General features: G+C 34.7%; 1 protein-coding gene across 1 annotated transcript; it reads right to left on the reverse strand.

The window, feature by feature from the left end:
- Nucleotides 1-8,534: 8,534 nt before the first annotated feature.
- Nucleotides 8,535-11,283, reverse strand: LOC132615618 (heat shock cognate 70 kDa protein 2-like). Its single transcript, XM_060330227.1, has 2 exons — nt 10,957-11,283; nt 8,535-10,501 (listed from the first exon to the last, which is right to left on the reverse strand). The coding sequence occupies exons 1-2, from the start codon at nt 11,168-11,170 to the stop codon at nt 8,763-8,765; spliced, it is 1,953 nt and encodes a 650-aa protein (XP_060186210.1). The 5' UTR covers nt 11,171-11,283; the 3' UTR covers nt 8,535-8,762.
- Between the last annotated feature and the right edge of the window lie 5,862 nt (nt 11,284-17,145).

Here is a 17,145-nt window from a genome sequence, read left to right on the forward strand (position 1 = left end):
TTGTAGTTTCCTTCTCTTTCTTGCTGAAATGCTGCTTTGTTTGCTTAAGATGAGTTTTGAAAGTAATGACTTACTAAACTGGTGATGTTACGCTCAAGTACACTTGAAAGACTTGCTTTAAGAGGAATAAATATTGGCTGGCCAATATCAGGTTGAACCCAGATTTTAGAAACAAAAGTTTGTTTCAAGTGCAAAAATAGATACTGTAAACTCAAAAGGAACATAGTATGCATGGGAACTGTGGCAGATTCAGAGAATCATTTAGAATCGAAGCTGACTAGTTAAACAAACCTACGTGATGTTCTTCTCTTATAAGAAATAAGTGTCCAGATTTCTTACTTTAGGAACTGATTCTCATTCTGTTTGGTATAGATTACCCTGGGAGGTTTCCTGATCATGATGTGGACTGTGCTAGTATAATCAAGATGGTTTATATGACTAGATACTGTCTAGGCTTTAATGAATATTGGAATAATCATCCCCTCCTGTATGAACTTGTTGGCTGTGACATCAGTGTGCTGCACCATCTACTTCTACTTATCCCCTTCCTACCTGATTTTTTCTGTGGCATGGTATACTTCAAAGTATACATAGATATAAGCCTAATATACACTCAATGTATACAAAGGTCATATATTAGTGTATACCATCCAAGTATATCAGGTGTACTCTAAATATCACGTGTTATGGCATCTGCTACTGCTGCCTACGTTTTGAGTGTTGCCCTGCTTTCGTATGTCATAAATATATAGTGGCTGAATTGTGTATACATGAAATATACTTTAAATATACATATTATATATCATCTACTGATCTACTTTGAGTTTATATTTTTTTTTACATATTTTTATCATATTCATTGAGTGTATACTAATCTTTTCCCCTTTTATCTTTTGCATAACCATCGCATACGAGTCCGAGGGACTCGTTATTTCTCCGCATTCAATGTTGGGCCAAAGCCCAACGGGATATTCTCACCGAGTCAACCCCCATCAGCTGTGCAAAATTTCTGGGCCAAGGCCCATAAAGCGGCAACAGTTCGTAGCAGCCCATTGATTATTATTGGGCCAAAGTCCAACAGCAGGCCCGATTGCAGCAGTCCAAAGAATGGACTGAACCCATTCAATTTGATTTATTTCCTCTATTTTTATTCCTTTAAGCATTTAATTTGTATTGCATGACTAACATCTTGTTTTGTTAATTTAGATGAATCCTAATGAATTAGTAGGTTTAGTTTTAGAAACGGGTAGTTGGTTTAAGGAAGACTAACAATTAATTCCATAAGTTTATTTCTCTTCTTTTTATGTTAAAATTATTTATAATGTCTAATATTTATTTTATTGGGAATAACGGATTTGCAAAATGGCATGACTATATATTAAGTAAAGAGGACCATAGTTTATTCTTATTATCATATACATTTTAAAATGTCACTAATACACGAGTATAAACTCACGGATATTTTATAAATAACTCTTCAAGTTTGGAGTCAATCGTGTATTTTCAGTTATGCGTAGCTAATGAGAAAACGGTAAAAGGATAAAGAAACTCGTATTAGCTATTTTTGTGTATACTCTTAAAATCATAAAAAGGGGTCAATTAATGTATGTTTAAACCTATTTCATATAGCATTATTATATTTCTTTTTTTTCAAAACCTTAATAATATTTTGTGAATTTTACCTAAAACCCTCTCGTGCGTAAAATATATATATATATTTTTTAACAAGTTTTATTTCTAAATAGCATCTTATTTTAAAATCTTAGCAATATTTATAAGTTTCATTTAAAATGGCATTTAAATTTCCTTCATACAAATTATTAGCTCTTTTCTCTAAATCTTATTTTAATTAACATGATTTTCTTCTTAAAAACTTTAGCAATATTTTAAAGTCATTTTCTAAAATTTAACCCTACATTTAATTTAATTAATTAACCTAAGTTGGTCGGATAACCGTAAGTTAACGGATTCTAAAGGATGCCTAACCCCTTCCCTTTAGGATAATATAGAGCCCTTACCTAGAATCACACTGGTTAAGCAGATTATTAATTGAGGTTTAGTTTTAACTTTCCCTTAGTTAACATCTAGGTGTCCTAATTCACCGTTAAATAATTAGGTGGCGACTCCTTAAAACAGAATAAACAGGAATCACCAATACGTCATACTCCCTAAATCGACCCGGTTAAAATGGGGTGTGACAGAGCCCCAAGCAACTCCAAACGATTCAGGTAAGTTACAAACCCGCTTTTGGACTGGACAGTTATTAGTGTTTTCAGCATAATTCCTTGTATAAAGCTTAGTTTTAAGTGATTCAAGATGTTATAGAAAGCTATTTCATAGCCCTACAACTTTAGTTCAGGCTCCTAAACCCAGTTATGCTTGTATTTACTCAAAAAGGGGTGATGAAGTACAGGACAGGTGTTTTGAGCATATCTTTTTGTACAAAACTGCTATAGGAGTGATTCAAATTTCTCTAAAACCCCAAGACATATATCTACAACTTTCATTAAGGCCGCAGAGTCTATTTTTGCCATTTACCCCTTTGAAACTGAGCGACAGTAAAGGACAGTAGTACTGTCCAGAATTCCTGTTTTGATAGTTTAGGCTAATTTTCACTGATTTCATGTTTAGTTTCGACGTGCTGAAACTATTGAACTTAATTAGATATTTGATTGTGTATGTAAGGTATATATTCTCTTGTACAAGCTAAGAGGAATTTTTTGACGAAGTGGACTTTGGTTGGTCTATGGCGTAGACGATTTGAACTCCTCGAGTTGTGGTAGAACTTGTTGTGTGGTAAAACGCCAAGGTTTGTGTATAAAATTGAACTTGGAATATCTTTATTTTCTGGAATTTTTGAAGTATCTTAATGGGTTGTTTCCTTGCTCTTCATCTTATATCATTGTATGGTTATTATCTCAAGTATTGCAAAACTTTCGCTAGTGCGCCCACTTGTACGAATTGCTTGATCATTTTACAGTCTTGTTGGGACTTTGTCCTTCTTGTTGCGGTGACTTTGTCATCGATATCGGCATGCCTCTCTATTCGGATCTTTCCCATCTTGACTTTGGATTTACATTTCGTCTTAATGATGGATTTTCGTCCATTTTCGAGTACGAGTGGAAAGCCACTTTCAACATGGCTCTTGATTCTCTTGACTATTGGGTGACGACCCTTCTTGATTTGGGGCTTCGGTCCATCTTGATATTGATTGTGCTTGGTGTGATGGCATGACGTACATATTGGGCGAAATTGGTTAATTGACAAACTCTCTTGGATTGAAGTATAAGCTTTCCTGATACTTGAGCCTTCGAATATTGATATCGATATTTCGAAGCTCTTCAAGGTTTGGTATTTGATACTTTCGATATACTTGGTTACTTGATTTATTCTTATCTCATTGAGCTACCTATGACGAACAAGGGAATTGGAGAATCTAATGGCTCCAAGCCCAGAGTTTATACACCACTAAGCTTTATGCTTAGCGATAGTTGTTTTCTATCGTAGGTAATGTACGAGAAGAGATTTCAAGATGGCCATTTGGAGTAGACTTTTTGGGAGCCTTAGTGAAGATCACATTTGCATATGCATCTAGGTCTTGTAAAAGTTTGGGGACTTGTACATGATCCATATGTAACACTTATGTATGAAATTTTGGGGGCTTGTTGGACACAAGACCATATGCTTGTATCTTGAACTTGGTGACTTGTTTTGCTATTTTAGGGTGTGCTTCCAACCCAAGTCATGCCATGTACTGGGTTTACATTTTGCCCTGTAATTATGTACAAAGGAAGATACTAGTTTCTGTGATAATAGCAAGTTTGAGTTTCGTGCATCTTATGGACCCGCAGTGGTGTTGATTTGAAAATATAAATTTCAAAACGAAGTTTCTTAAATGTGTTGACTATTTGAGAAGGGCATTACCATTTTAAATTGATACTCTGATATTGTATTTCATCTAAGAAATTTTTTGGAGGGTACAATGGAAAAAAAAAATGTCGCACTTTCAACCCTTTTTCGCATGGACCTATTTCCGCTATTAAATATTTTTGTGAATATCTTTTGGCATAAATTTCTTCTAAATGTTTTAAGTGTGAAATTAGCTTTGGTTTCGTAAGTAGTATCCTCCCAAAGGGGATGCTATAGGAGCCCTGTCCCGTATATATGATGCCACACACTCTTTCTATAGCTCGTAGACAGTTGTGTACAGTTAGAAGTCTCTTAGCCTTGTCGACTCACATTTTGTATATCATTTTGTTAGCCTCGTCGGCTTGTGTATATGTATATGGGCATAGTTGTTGACATTGATATAAAAGTGTTTTAGCCGTTGGAAATGGTATTATTGAGGCATAGAGTTAGTTAATAAGCCATGTGGCTCACCTAGATATGAATATGAATGTATGATAAGAGGTGCCCGGGTGGGTTAGCTTCGGGTGCCCGTCATGGCCCTCCGGGTGGGTCGTGACAGCCTTCAACAGGATTTTCTAATTTCAACTCTATCTTATCTTTATTGTTATTACTATATTTTATTTATTTGTTATTTGTTCTTCTTAACGTGACCATCTCTAATTTTTTCCAACTATATGTGCTCCAAATGGGACCCAAAGATGCTCATATTTGGACACGGTAAATATTAGTACTTTGTAATATACTGTACATTGTAATTTTTTCATTAACAAAATAAAAATATACACACACATATATAAATATAGTTCTTAAAATATGTATATATAAAGTCGGTTTGGTTCGGTTTTTTCCAACTTGAAACCAATACCAAACCAAATACAGTCGGTTTTTAAAATTAAAACCAACCAAATAAATGTCGGTTTCTTTTTTCTCGATTTAATTTGGTTCAGTTTTTCATGTTCACCCCTACTCCCATTCCTCTCTAGTTGACCTGCCATTTATGTTAAAATTTTATTTTCTTAATAACCTATTTAATTAATACACATTCTACCCATTTAATCCAACTCAACCACCCGATTTTAGACCTGATTAAACATGAACAAATTTGTAGTCAATTTTTCATATTTTAAATTGGAAAAGTTTGGATGTTTAGAAGGAAAAAAAGATATTCAGACAAAATAAGATTTCATAGAAATTAAGTTATCCGCAGAACTTCATGTCTACAGAACTTAGGCCGGACAAGGCAAAATTACTATAAACTTATACCGAGCAAATTAGTTACTACACAAACTATAATAGCATAATTTCTATAAAACTTTACCTTGCGAAAGCTTTTTTTTTTTTTTACTCTGCTAAGGATCTCTGATTCCGTAGACGAAGCGAAATAATGATACTTTAGCCCACAAATAATCATTAAATGAAAAATATGAGCAAAAATTAATGACCAATCCATATGAAGAGCAATTCGCGCAAGAAATTGACTGACTTTAGGATAATCGAAAACTTCACTTTCACCAGTTAATGTTTATTGAGACATAACATGCACAGAAGCAACAAGCAATGCGTTGCTTGGGCTCCAACAAAACGAGACCTCGTGCATCCAAGATTTTATGCAAAATTGCATTCATTATCTGCTAAATCGTCAAAAAGCCCACAGCATACAATAAATAGAGAGAAGAAACTTCTCCGATGAATCTCATTGTGTTCTTGCCTTATTATGCTGGACCTCTTGGCTCATTGTCCCATTAAACCGTTTTCGTGTTAAATAATGTGTAATTGATGCATAAATAGTTCCAGACTTCCCTAGTTTTGTGTTACCATGAGGATAGAAAAAGACTTACAAACTGTGCTTAAAACAGAAAATTCAACAAGATTTTAAAGTTGTGGATGTAAGTTGAATATGAGAATGAACTTTGAGACTTAATTGAATATGACTACTTGAGTATGATGTTGACGATGTTATTATGTTGTTTGGGGGTTGTTTTGCGATATGGTGGAAGTCGATGAAATAGGGGAAATGTTGCCCAATTTTTGTTAGCTAATGAGTTGTTCTAGTTTGAATTCAATAGTGTCCTTAAGACTTAACCATGGTATGAATCCTTTTAAATGTTGATTTCTCAAACCTTGCGGTGAATGTTAGATAGTTGAGAAGACGAAGAGGTATGTAAGGCTAACCCTTCTTCTTAAGGCATGTTCCCATTTGTTGTATACCTTCACATGAATTCCATAACGTCTTCTATGATGACTTCATTCCCTAGAATCATTAAAGCTCACAGTTCTTGATATTCTCATGACACTATTGGTCCCCTCCTATGATAGTTGATCTTCTAAGGAAAGGTATAATGAAAATGACGATGACGATGATGATGTTGATGATACTTATGTACTCCTATGTATATACATGTATATATCTAAGTATGACTATTAAGAACACCGAGCTTATATGGCTGGGTATGATATCTATCGCGCGCGCACAAGTGCAGTTGGGTACGGATGACACTGAGCCTTGGTAGGGTCAGGTATGTATCACACCGAACCTTGTTATGGTCGGGTACGTAAGACACCGAACCTCTCTGGTCGAGTATGATACTACTATATGTATAAGTGTATGTAATGGAAGGTTCCCATTAGAAAAAGGGTAAGCGAATATGATGAACGTCGCTAGAGGTATAAATGGCTTTATCACCCCATGACTCTTCTTTCTTATGATATCGTTCTTGCTTCTATTATGTTATTGATTATGCTTTACATACTCAGTACATTATCCGTATTGATGTCCTTTTGTTTGTGGACGTTGCGTCATGCCCGCAGGTGGACAGGGAGATAGAATTGATCCTTAGGCTGCTTATCCAGAGATTGCTTAGAGGAGCTCCATTTGATCCAGAGCTGCAGTCATGGGTACTATTCTTTTGTGTATATATGGGCATGGCGGGACCCTGTCCCGTCTATATGATGTCACACACTCTTTCTAGAGCTCATAGACAGTTGTGTACAGTTAGAAGTCTCTTAGCCTTGTCGACTCACATTTTGTATATCATTTTGTTAGCCTTGTCGGCTTGTGTATATGTATATGGGCATAGTTGTTGACATTGATATAAAAGAGTTTTAGATGTTGGAAATGGTATTATTGAGGCATAGAGTTTGTTAATAAGCCATGTGGCTCACCTAGATATGATATGAATGTATGATGAGAGGTGCCCGGGTGGGTTAGCTCCGGGTGCCCGTCATGGCCCTCCGGTTGGGTCGTAACAACCTTCAACACGATTTTCTAATTTCAACTTTATCTTATCTTTATTGTTATTACTGTATTTTATTTATTTGTTATTTGTTCTTCTTAATGTGATCATCTCTAATTTTTTCCAACAATATGTGCTCCAAATGGGACCCAAAGATGCTCATATTTGGACAGAGTAAATACTACTACTTTGTAATATAGTGTACATTGTAATTTTTTCATTAAAAAAAATAAAAACACACGCACACATATATATAAATATAGTTTTTAAAATATGTATATATAAAGTCGGTTTGGTTCGGTTTTTTCCAACTTGAAATCAAAACCAAATCAAATACAGTCGGTTTTTAAAATTAAAACCAACCAAATAAATGCTAGTTTCTTTTTTCTCGATTTATTTTGGTTCAGTTTTTCGTGTTCACCCCTACTCCCATTCCTCTCTAGTTGACATGCCATTTATGTTAAAATTTTATTTTCTTAATAACCTATTTAATTAATACACATTCTACCCATTTAATCCAACTCAACCACCCGACTTTAGACCTGATTAAACATGAACAAATTTGTAATCAATTTTTCGTCCAACTTCTGAATATTTATTTGTTACTAGTTCTCTCAAATCTTCAAGGTTTTTTTTTTAATTTTTTTATTCCACACTAGTTCACGTGATTGCTGTTTGGAGTATTTTAAATTGGAAAAGTTTGGATGTTTAGAAGGAAAAAAGGATATTCGGACAAAACAAGATTTCATAGAAATTAAGTTATCCGCAGAACTTAGGCAAGACAAGACAAAATTACTATAAACATATACTGAGCAAATTAACTACTACACAAACTATAATAGCATAATTTCTATAAAATTTTACCCTACGAAAGTTTTCCTTCTTTTTTTTTTTTTGTAACTCTGCAAAGAATCTCTGATTTCGTAGACGGAGCAAAATAATGATACTTTAGCCCACAAATAATCATTAAATGAAAAACAGGAGCAAAAATTAAAAACCAATCCATATGAAGAGCAATCCGCACAAGAAATTGACTGACTTTAGGATAATCGAAAACTTCACTTTCACCGGTTAATATTTATTGAGACATAACATGCACAGAAGCAACAAGCTATGCGTTGCTTGGGCTCCAACAAAACGAGACCTCGTGCATCCAAGATTTTATGCAAAATTGCATTCATTATCTGCTAAATCGTCAAAAAGCCCACAGCATAGAAATAAATAGAGAGAAGAAACTTCTCCGATCAATCTCACTGTGTTCTTGCCTTATTATGCTGGACCTCTTGGCTCGTTGTCCCATTAAACCGTTTTCGTGTTAAATAATGTGTAACTGATGCATAACTAGTTCCAGCCTTCCCTAGTTTTGTGTTACCATGAGGATAGAAAAAAGACTTGCACAGAAAATTCAATAAGATTTAGTCGAAGGGTTCTTTCACAAAACAAACCCATCCACCGATCACTGCACCAGCAAGAGTACGGGATGCTTACATCGTCTCAAAAATAACTTACACAAACAGCTGAAGTCTCAAGCATATTACAACAAGAAGTAGAAAATGAAATTACTACAACTATATTTGACTACTAGAATTATAGATATCATCTTAAATCCGGGTAATAGACTTAATCGACTTCTTCAATCTTGGGACCTGGACCGGTTGCACCAGCAGAAGGACCTTCCTCATCCATGCCACCAGCCATGTCAGGACCACCAGCACCACCTTGATACATCTTTGCAATGATGGGGTTGCAAATGCTCTCAAGCTCCTTCATCTTGTCCTCAAATTCATCAGCCTCTGCTAACTGATTTCCATCCAGCCACTGAATCACCTCCTCAATTGAGTCCTCTATCTTCTTCTTGTCATCAGGAGAAAGCTTTGAAGCGATCTTGTCATCCTTAATGGTGTTTCTCATGTTGTATGCATAATTCTCCAAGGCATTCTTGGCTTCCACTTTCTTCTTGTGCTCTTCATCTTCAGCTTTGTACTTCTCAGCTTCTTGAACCATTTTCTCAATATCTTCCTTGGACAATCTTCCTTTGTCATTGGTGATGGTAATCTTGTTCTTCTGGCCAGTTGTTTTGTCCTCAGCAGAGACATTCAGAATACCATTTGCATCAATGTCGAAGCATACAGTGATTTGAGGAACCCCTCTTGGTGCTGGAGGAATGCCAGTGAGCTCGAATTTACCAAGCAAGTTATTGTCTCTGGTCCTGGTTCTTTCCCCTTCATAAACTTGAATCAAGACACCAGGCTGATTGTCCGAGTAGGTCGAAAACACCTGTTCTTTCTTAGTTGGGATCGTAGTGTTCCTCGGAATCAAGGTGGTCATAACACCTCCAGCAGTTTCCAGACCAAGGGAAAGAGGGGTAACATCCAACAACAAAAGATCTTGAACTTTTTCGTTCCCTTCACCACACAAGATTGCAGCTTGCACAGCAGCACCATAGGCAACAGCCTCATCCGGGTTGATGCTCTTGCAGAGTTCCTTCCCATTAAAGAAGTCCTGCAATAACTGTTGTACCTTTGGAATTCTAGTAGAGCCACCAACAAGAACAATTTCATGAACGCCGCTTTTGTCCATTTTAGCGTCCCTCAAACACTTCTCAACAGGCTCCATACATTTTCTGAAAAGATCCATGTTAAGCTCCTCAAACCGAGCACGAGTAATCGTCGTGTAGAAATCGATACCCTCAAAAAGGGAATCAATTTCAATGGTTGTCTGAGCAGTGGATGAGAGCGTTCTTTTTGCTCTTTCACAAGCAGTTCTCAGTCTCCTAAGAGCTCTGGGATTTCCACTAATATCCTTTTTGTTCTTCCTCTTGAATTCTTGAACAAAGTGACTAACCATCCTGTTATCAAAATCTTCACCACCAAGATGCGTATCACCAGCAGTAGCCTTCACTTCAAAAATACCCTCTTCAATAGTAAGAAGCGAAACATCAAATGTACCACCACCCAAGTCAAAAATAAGCACAGTTTTCTCCCCCGTACTGCTTGTTTTCTTATCAAGACCATATGCGATTGCAGCAGCAGTAGGCTCGTTGATAATACGCATAACATTGAGGCCAGAAATAGTTCCAGCATCTTTCGTAGCCTGTCGTTGAGAGTCGTTGAAGTAAGCTGGCACGGTAACAACAGCATTCTTTATTGTTGTTCCAAGAAAGGCTTCTGCAATTTCCTTCATCTTAACAAGGACCATAGAAGAGACTTCTTCAGCAGAAAATTGCTTTTCTTCACCTTTGTAATTGACAACAATCATAGGCTTGTCATCAGGACCGGGAATAACCTTGAAAGGCCAGTGTTTCATGTCACTTTGCACTGAGGGGTCACTGTATCTCCTACCAATTAATCGCTTGGCATCTATATAATCAAATATAGAAGAGTTCAGCAATGAGATGGTTAAATAATAGAACTAGCCATAGTAGTCACAAAAACCGAGCAATATATCTCTAGAAAACTAATCATTATCGTATTAATGAAAAGTAACAAAAACAGGGATCGATAGACCATCCAAATCAGCAAAAAAGAACATACAAATCAGCAAAAGAAGAAGAAACAGAACAGCCAAAAAAATAACTTCTTCATTGACAAGTTTAGCCTAACATATCTAAGGGTGGACGTATTAGACAGATAACCCTACGGTGGACAAGTTAAACAGATAATCCTCCTTTGTGCTATAAATTAAACACCCAATTCTTAAGGGATTATTAAATAACAAAAACAGGAGCAAAGCTACACTTCTTTTTACAGGTATAGCAAAATCAAGAACTCATAAACTCAACAAATTTAAACAAACATGGAATTTAAGAACTTACCAAAAACGGTGTTGGTAGGGTTCATAGCAACTTGATTCTTAGCAGCATCACCAATAAGTCTTTCCGTATCAGTAAACGCAACATAAGAAGGAGTAGTCCTATTCCCTTGATCATTTGCTATTATCTCAACCCTATCATGTTGCCATACACCCACACACGAATACGTCGTCCCTAGATCAATTCCTATTGCCGGTCCTTCACCTTTTCCAGCCATATTATAACCTCACAACACAAATAGATCACTAAACTAAGCAATAAAAAAAGACAAGAGTATTTAAGCAAGTTTTTGTAGATTGTAAAAAATGTGGTGTAGCTAGGTTGAAAAGTTGAGAAGGGTATATATATATATATATAGGTAAATTAGAGTGTCTAGAAGTTTCTTTGCTAACACACGTCGATTAGATAAGGTGAGTTGGTCTGAAATTGTTTTTGAGTTGGGACAAGTAGCCAATTGCTTTTCTCTTCTAGTGACTTCTCGAGATTTCTTTAGACTACTAGACGTGTTTCATAATGTTTGGATTAATTTTCTTACTCATTCTTTTACTAGTCTTTATTTTACGCGCAATTTACGTACTCTACTTTGTTTCTTCGACACAATTGAAATTTCGAGAATTAATTAAGTTTTTTTTTTATTGGAATCTTTTTATATGATTTTTAAAATAATTAAGTTTTTTATTATTGTGATTTATTACATAGATTTTAATTATTTAAATTTTATATCAAAAAACTTAAAGCTTTTATGTCCAAATTTATGGTTAAAATTTAGAAATTTAAATCTCGAAATTTCAACTGTGTCACAATAAATTTGGAGAGAGGGAGTAAAATTTTAAGTATTATGTAGGAATTATAAATTTTATTAAATTTAAATTTATAGTAGTATAACTTGAATTATATTGTAAATTCATGAAAATGGTTCCAAAAAGAAAAATGTTGTGGGTTAGTATGATTTGAGTTAATTATTCAAGTTCAATACACATGGATTAATTAAAAAAAATTGAATTAATTGGACTAACCCACTTATTTCTCTAGACTGCTAGACTTGTTTGACAATGCTTGGGTCAATTTTCTTGCTCGTTCTTCTACTAGTCTCTATTTTACGTGTAATGTAATTTATATACTAACACTTTTAAGTGTGATGTAGGTAGTTAAATTTTATTAAAACCTGAATTTGTAAAATATTTTGAACCTTATTTTAAATTCAAGACGTTAGTTCCAATAAATGTTATAGGTTATACTATTAGGATTGCACGGTAAGATGATACTGCAGAGGGACTTTTATAGGTTAATAACCCTGGCAAGGAATTTATCCAACTCAGATCAAGTCCAAAAATAGCCCTAAACGCCATCTCGGCTCAGCATATTAATATTATGCTAAAGCAACAAAATTACGCCAGTATTTACATGAGTATATAGGGCAAACAAATTATTTCATTACATGATAGAATCGACAAATTGTTTTCTGAAATTGAAAAATTACACCATTCTGATAATTTTCAAAATAAGAAGCAGAAACCCTTGCCACTCCTAGTGTGCAGCCTCCTCCTGAAATTAAAGATTTCAAATTGAGTTCATTTTCAAAATTAGAGCAATTGCTTGATGATAGTTTCAAATGTTTGAAAATTAGTCTGTTACTAGCGGAAGAAGACGAGTTTGACCTCTCTAATCATGATTATAAACAAAAAGTATTGGAAGAAATAAATAAGATATCGGAAGCATATGCCCGAAAGCCTTCTCAACGGATGTTCTACTATCCTCGTCCTACTCCTCAGGATGTATTGCTCGAAGAACATGAGCCTATTATTACCAACCGTTATAGTGGTAAAGAGATTTATGAATGGAATATTGATGGTTATACCGACAGACAAATTTATACCTTGGTACATAGAATGCTAATCTACAACACAATTTGCAAGGCTAATAAAAATACTGATAGGAATATTGCCGAAATGATTACTACTGGTTTTACCGGCCAATTGAAAGGTTGGTGAGATAATTACTTCTAAAAAGTTTTTTATAAAAATTACTCTTTTAATTGATTATAATTTCAAAAAGGGATTTATTGCTCTAGTTGATAGTGGAGCTGATTTAAACTATATTCAGGAAGGATTAATTCCCTCCAAATATTTTCATAAAACTACTCATGGTCTCACATCTGCTAGTGGCCAGAAAATGAAAATTGCTTTTAAATTACCAAAATCTTATATTTGCCAAAAAAAGGTTTTTATACCAGAAAGTTTTATATTGGTGTAAAACATTTCAAACCAGATTATATTGGGCACTCCATTTTTTCAAAAAATATTTCGTATTATCAAATGGGATGAGAAAGCTATAATAGGAACCTTTGAAGGAAAAGAAATTACATTACAGTTTATAACTGAACCTTTTTCAAGAATTATAAATGAAATCAAAGACAAGTTGATGAATAAGCATCAACAAGTCAATTTTCTTAAACAAGAAATTTATAGCATTAATATTGAGGAAATTTTACAAAATCCTAAATTACAACAAAATTTGATTTTATAAAAAATCAGTTTTCATTACAAATTTGTAGCGAACATCCCAATGCTTTTTGGAATAGAAAGAAGCATGTGGTTACTCTCCCATATGAAGATAATTTTAATGAGGGAAATATCCCTACAAAGGCAAGACCATGTCCAATGAATTTTGAATACTTAGAATTATGTAAAAAGGAAAATACTTCACTTTTACAAAAGGGTCTCATAAGGCCTTCTAAATCTCCATGGTCATGCACCGCTTTTTATGTTAATAAACATGCTGAACAGGAACGAGGAGCTCTTAGATTGGTGATAAATTATAAACCTCTTAATAGAGTTTTGAAATGGATAAGATATCCCATTCCAAACAAAAAAGATTTCTTAGATAGACTTCATAATGCAATTATATTTTAAAATTTTGATTTAAAATCAAGATGTTGGCAAATTCAAATTGTCGAAACAGACAAATATAAAACTACTTTCAATGTCCCTGTAGGGCAATTTGAATGGAATGTTATGCTATTTGGATTAATAAATGCCCCTTCAGAATTTCAAAATATTATGAATGATATTTTTATGCCTTATAGTCATTTTATTATTACATATATTGATGATATCCTAGTATTTTCGAATACTATAGAAATGCATTTTAAACATCTTGATATATTCAAGAAAATTATTATTCAAAATGGGTTAGTTATACCCAAACCAAAAATGTCTCTTTTTCAAACAAAAGTCGAATTTTTGGGTCACAATATTGAAAAAGAAAAAATAATTACTATCCATAGAAGTATTGAATTTGCTTCTAAAGTTTCCTGATAAAACCCAACTTCAAAGATTTCTTGGAAGCTTGAATTATATTTCACTATTTTATAAAGATTTAGCAAAAGATACATCTATTTTATATGATAGATAGAAAAAAGATTCCGAAAGCATGAACTGAAGATCATACCCAGGCAGTTCGAAAAATCAAGGAAAAAGATAATAATCTTCCTTGCCTTACTTTAGCCAACCTAATTGGCAAAAAATTCTTGAAACAGATGCATCTGATATTGGCTATGGAGGAATATTAAAACAATATTCCCCAAAAGAAAAGCAGGAATATTTAGATCAATTTTACTCTGGCAAATGGAATAATAACCAGAAAAACTACGCAACTGTGGCTAAGGAAATCCTTGCAATAGTTAAATGAATTCTTAAATTTCAAGGTGATTTATATAATCAAAAGTTTTTAATAAAAACTAGCTGTCAAGCAGCTAAATTTATGCTTAATAAAGACTATAAACATGATGTTTCTAACCAAATGTTTGCAAGATGGCAAGCTTTATTAGCGCCATTTTTGAAATTTAATATAAAAAAAGGTCAGATAATAGTCTCCCTGATTTCTTACAAGAGAATATTTGAGTTCATAAATCTTATTTACATTATCTGGAGGATGAGACCGCAGTTTCAACCCTACTTAGAGGAAGGGGAAAAGGCACAACCAGAGGAGCAGGAAGAGGAATTGTTCTTGCCCAAATGAGTAACCAAAGGCTAATAGTCGATAATATTGCAGGATCTTCCAATATCACTATTGATAAAGAAGACCCTATGTATAAAGAGGTTATGGATTTCATAAAATCCAAAAAGAAGGATGCTAATACTCCGCCTTCTTATTCAAGTGCCCTTACCTCATATGATCATGAGGACACAGATCATATGATAAAAATGAGAACAGGGAATTAATAATTCTCCTAGAAAATGAAGACCTTCAATGGAAGGACGATCCCTAGCAAATCATGCAAAGGTATTTTGATACAGTGTCATACGCTCCTTATACTTATAAGTATAGGATGAATTATGAGTTGATTCTATCCTCCATAGGATCAGCAGAATTCCAATACTTTTATCTTGCTAAAGATCATAATAAAAAAGATTTATGCTCCAGCTAATTGGGGATTAAGCACTCTTAAGGAAAGAGATTATATCCATCCTGATCAAAAAATCTCAGTTAAATTTAATTATCGGGATTATGTGGAAAGCTTTAATAAAGCTCTTTTATATGAAAGAGAAAACAATTTTGATTTATAAAACTCTGTGCCAATGTTTATAAACAAGGCATACCCAATTGGTTTTGTCAATGGTGATCAATTATGGTCCAACAATCAAAATATTACCGGAACCCTTCAAGAGTTTATATACAGAATGGGTTAAGTTTCTCCCAATTTAATAGACTTAGAAACTAATCATACATTTTTGAAGGAATAGCTAATACGTATTTCTTTATTGAATTTTTTATTCCATAGATCATGAAATGGTCTATAGAAGTGGGCCATACCCACACAAGCTTCCTTGTCTCAACAGAATTTTTTATGCAAAATTCTGGAAAAAACTTATTCAAAAAGCAGCCGATGGTAATATTCCTGGCCAAGAATTAGTGGATCGAAATCCAAGCTACTATAACCAGTTATAAAGAGTCCATTAATTCCAGACAACATAGGGAAATCCCAAGTCCTTTTCAGCACATTGTTAGAAGAATTCAAATGAAAAAAAGGAGTTATAACCCGAGAAGAAATGATAGCTGCTTATATGGATGAAGTCAGGAAAGATTTAATACAAAATCTAGACATAGAAATGTCTTCAGACATATCCATGACATCCGTTGGTGATACCATTGTCACGACCCAACCCCGTAGGCCGTGACTGGTGCCCGACCTGGACACCCGTATACATCTTCTTTAGCTATATGTTCTTTTCACAACAAACTCAATATGGATCTTATAACGACCAACCACGGTCTCAGATTTGTCGCATAATTATACATATAAAAGCAAGCCGACAAGGCTACAATCACATATCAATATCATATGCAAGCTAACAAGGCTGTCATTATAGACGAACATCGTACCACAGCACATCGTATAGACACAGCTGAACAGAACCCATACACAACCCACACATATGTCCACAGACCTCTAAGAGTTTCAACAGTGAAATATGACGGGGCAGGGCCCCGTCGTACCCTTAAACATCATATGCATATATTTAGATAAAAAAGGATCTATACCAAAGTCTGGGCTCCGGAACAACGGAACTCTCCAAGATAGCAGAGGGGAAATCTTAAGCTGACGGCTCACCAAAACGAATATCTGCACCTGCGGGCATGAAACGCAGCCCCCCGAAGAAAGGGGGTCAGTACGAAATATGTACCGAGCATGTAAAACGTTAAATACAGTAAAAGGATCATAACTGAAATATGGAGTACAGTAAATGTGTACAATATCCAGAATGCCAAAACACTTGCCTTTGTAACATAATCATATTTGTCAATATCATATATCATATGCATGTATAAATATTGTACCCGGCCCTTTAATGAGGGACTCGGTGAATAAGGTCATCATATGCCCTCCTGGCCGCCATATCATATCATCGTTTCATCATATCGTCATATCATCATATCATCATATATATATATACCGTACCCGGCTCTTTAATGAGGGACTCGGTGAATAAGGTCATCATATGCCCTCCTGGCCGCCATATCATACCATCGTTTCATCATATCGGCATATCATCATATATATATATACCGTACCCGGCCCTTTAATGAGGGACTCGGTGAATAATGCAGTAAAACTGTACACGATAACATTACATTCCCGGCCCGGGATTAGGTGAAAGATATATTGAGACATGCACGAGCAGGGTAGTG

This window comes from Lycium barbarum, chromosome 10, assembly GCF_019175385.1.
Source record: "Lycium barbarum isolate Lr01 chromosome 10, ASM1917538v2, whole genome shotgun sequence".
In the NCBI taxonomy this organism is placed as follows: Eukaryota; Viridiplantae; Streptophyta; class Magnoliopsida; order Solanales; family Solanaceae; genus Lycium; species Lycium barbarum.

What these genes read in the sequence shown, in the direction of transcription:
- LOC132615618 (XM_060330227.1), bottom strand. Translation starts at nt 11,170, where the DNA reads ATGGCTGGAAAAGGTGAAGGACCGGCAATAGGAATTGATCTAGGGACG. An exon ending in CCCTACCAACACCGTTTTTG is followed by an intron (nt 10,502 to 10,956) that starts GTAAGTTCTTAA and finishes TTGATTATATAG; the next exon opens with ATGCCAAGCGATTAATTGGT.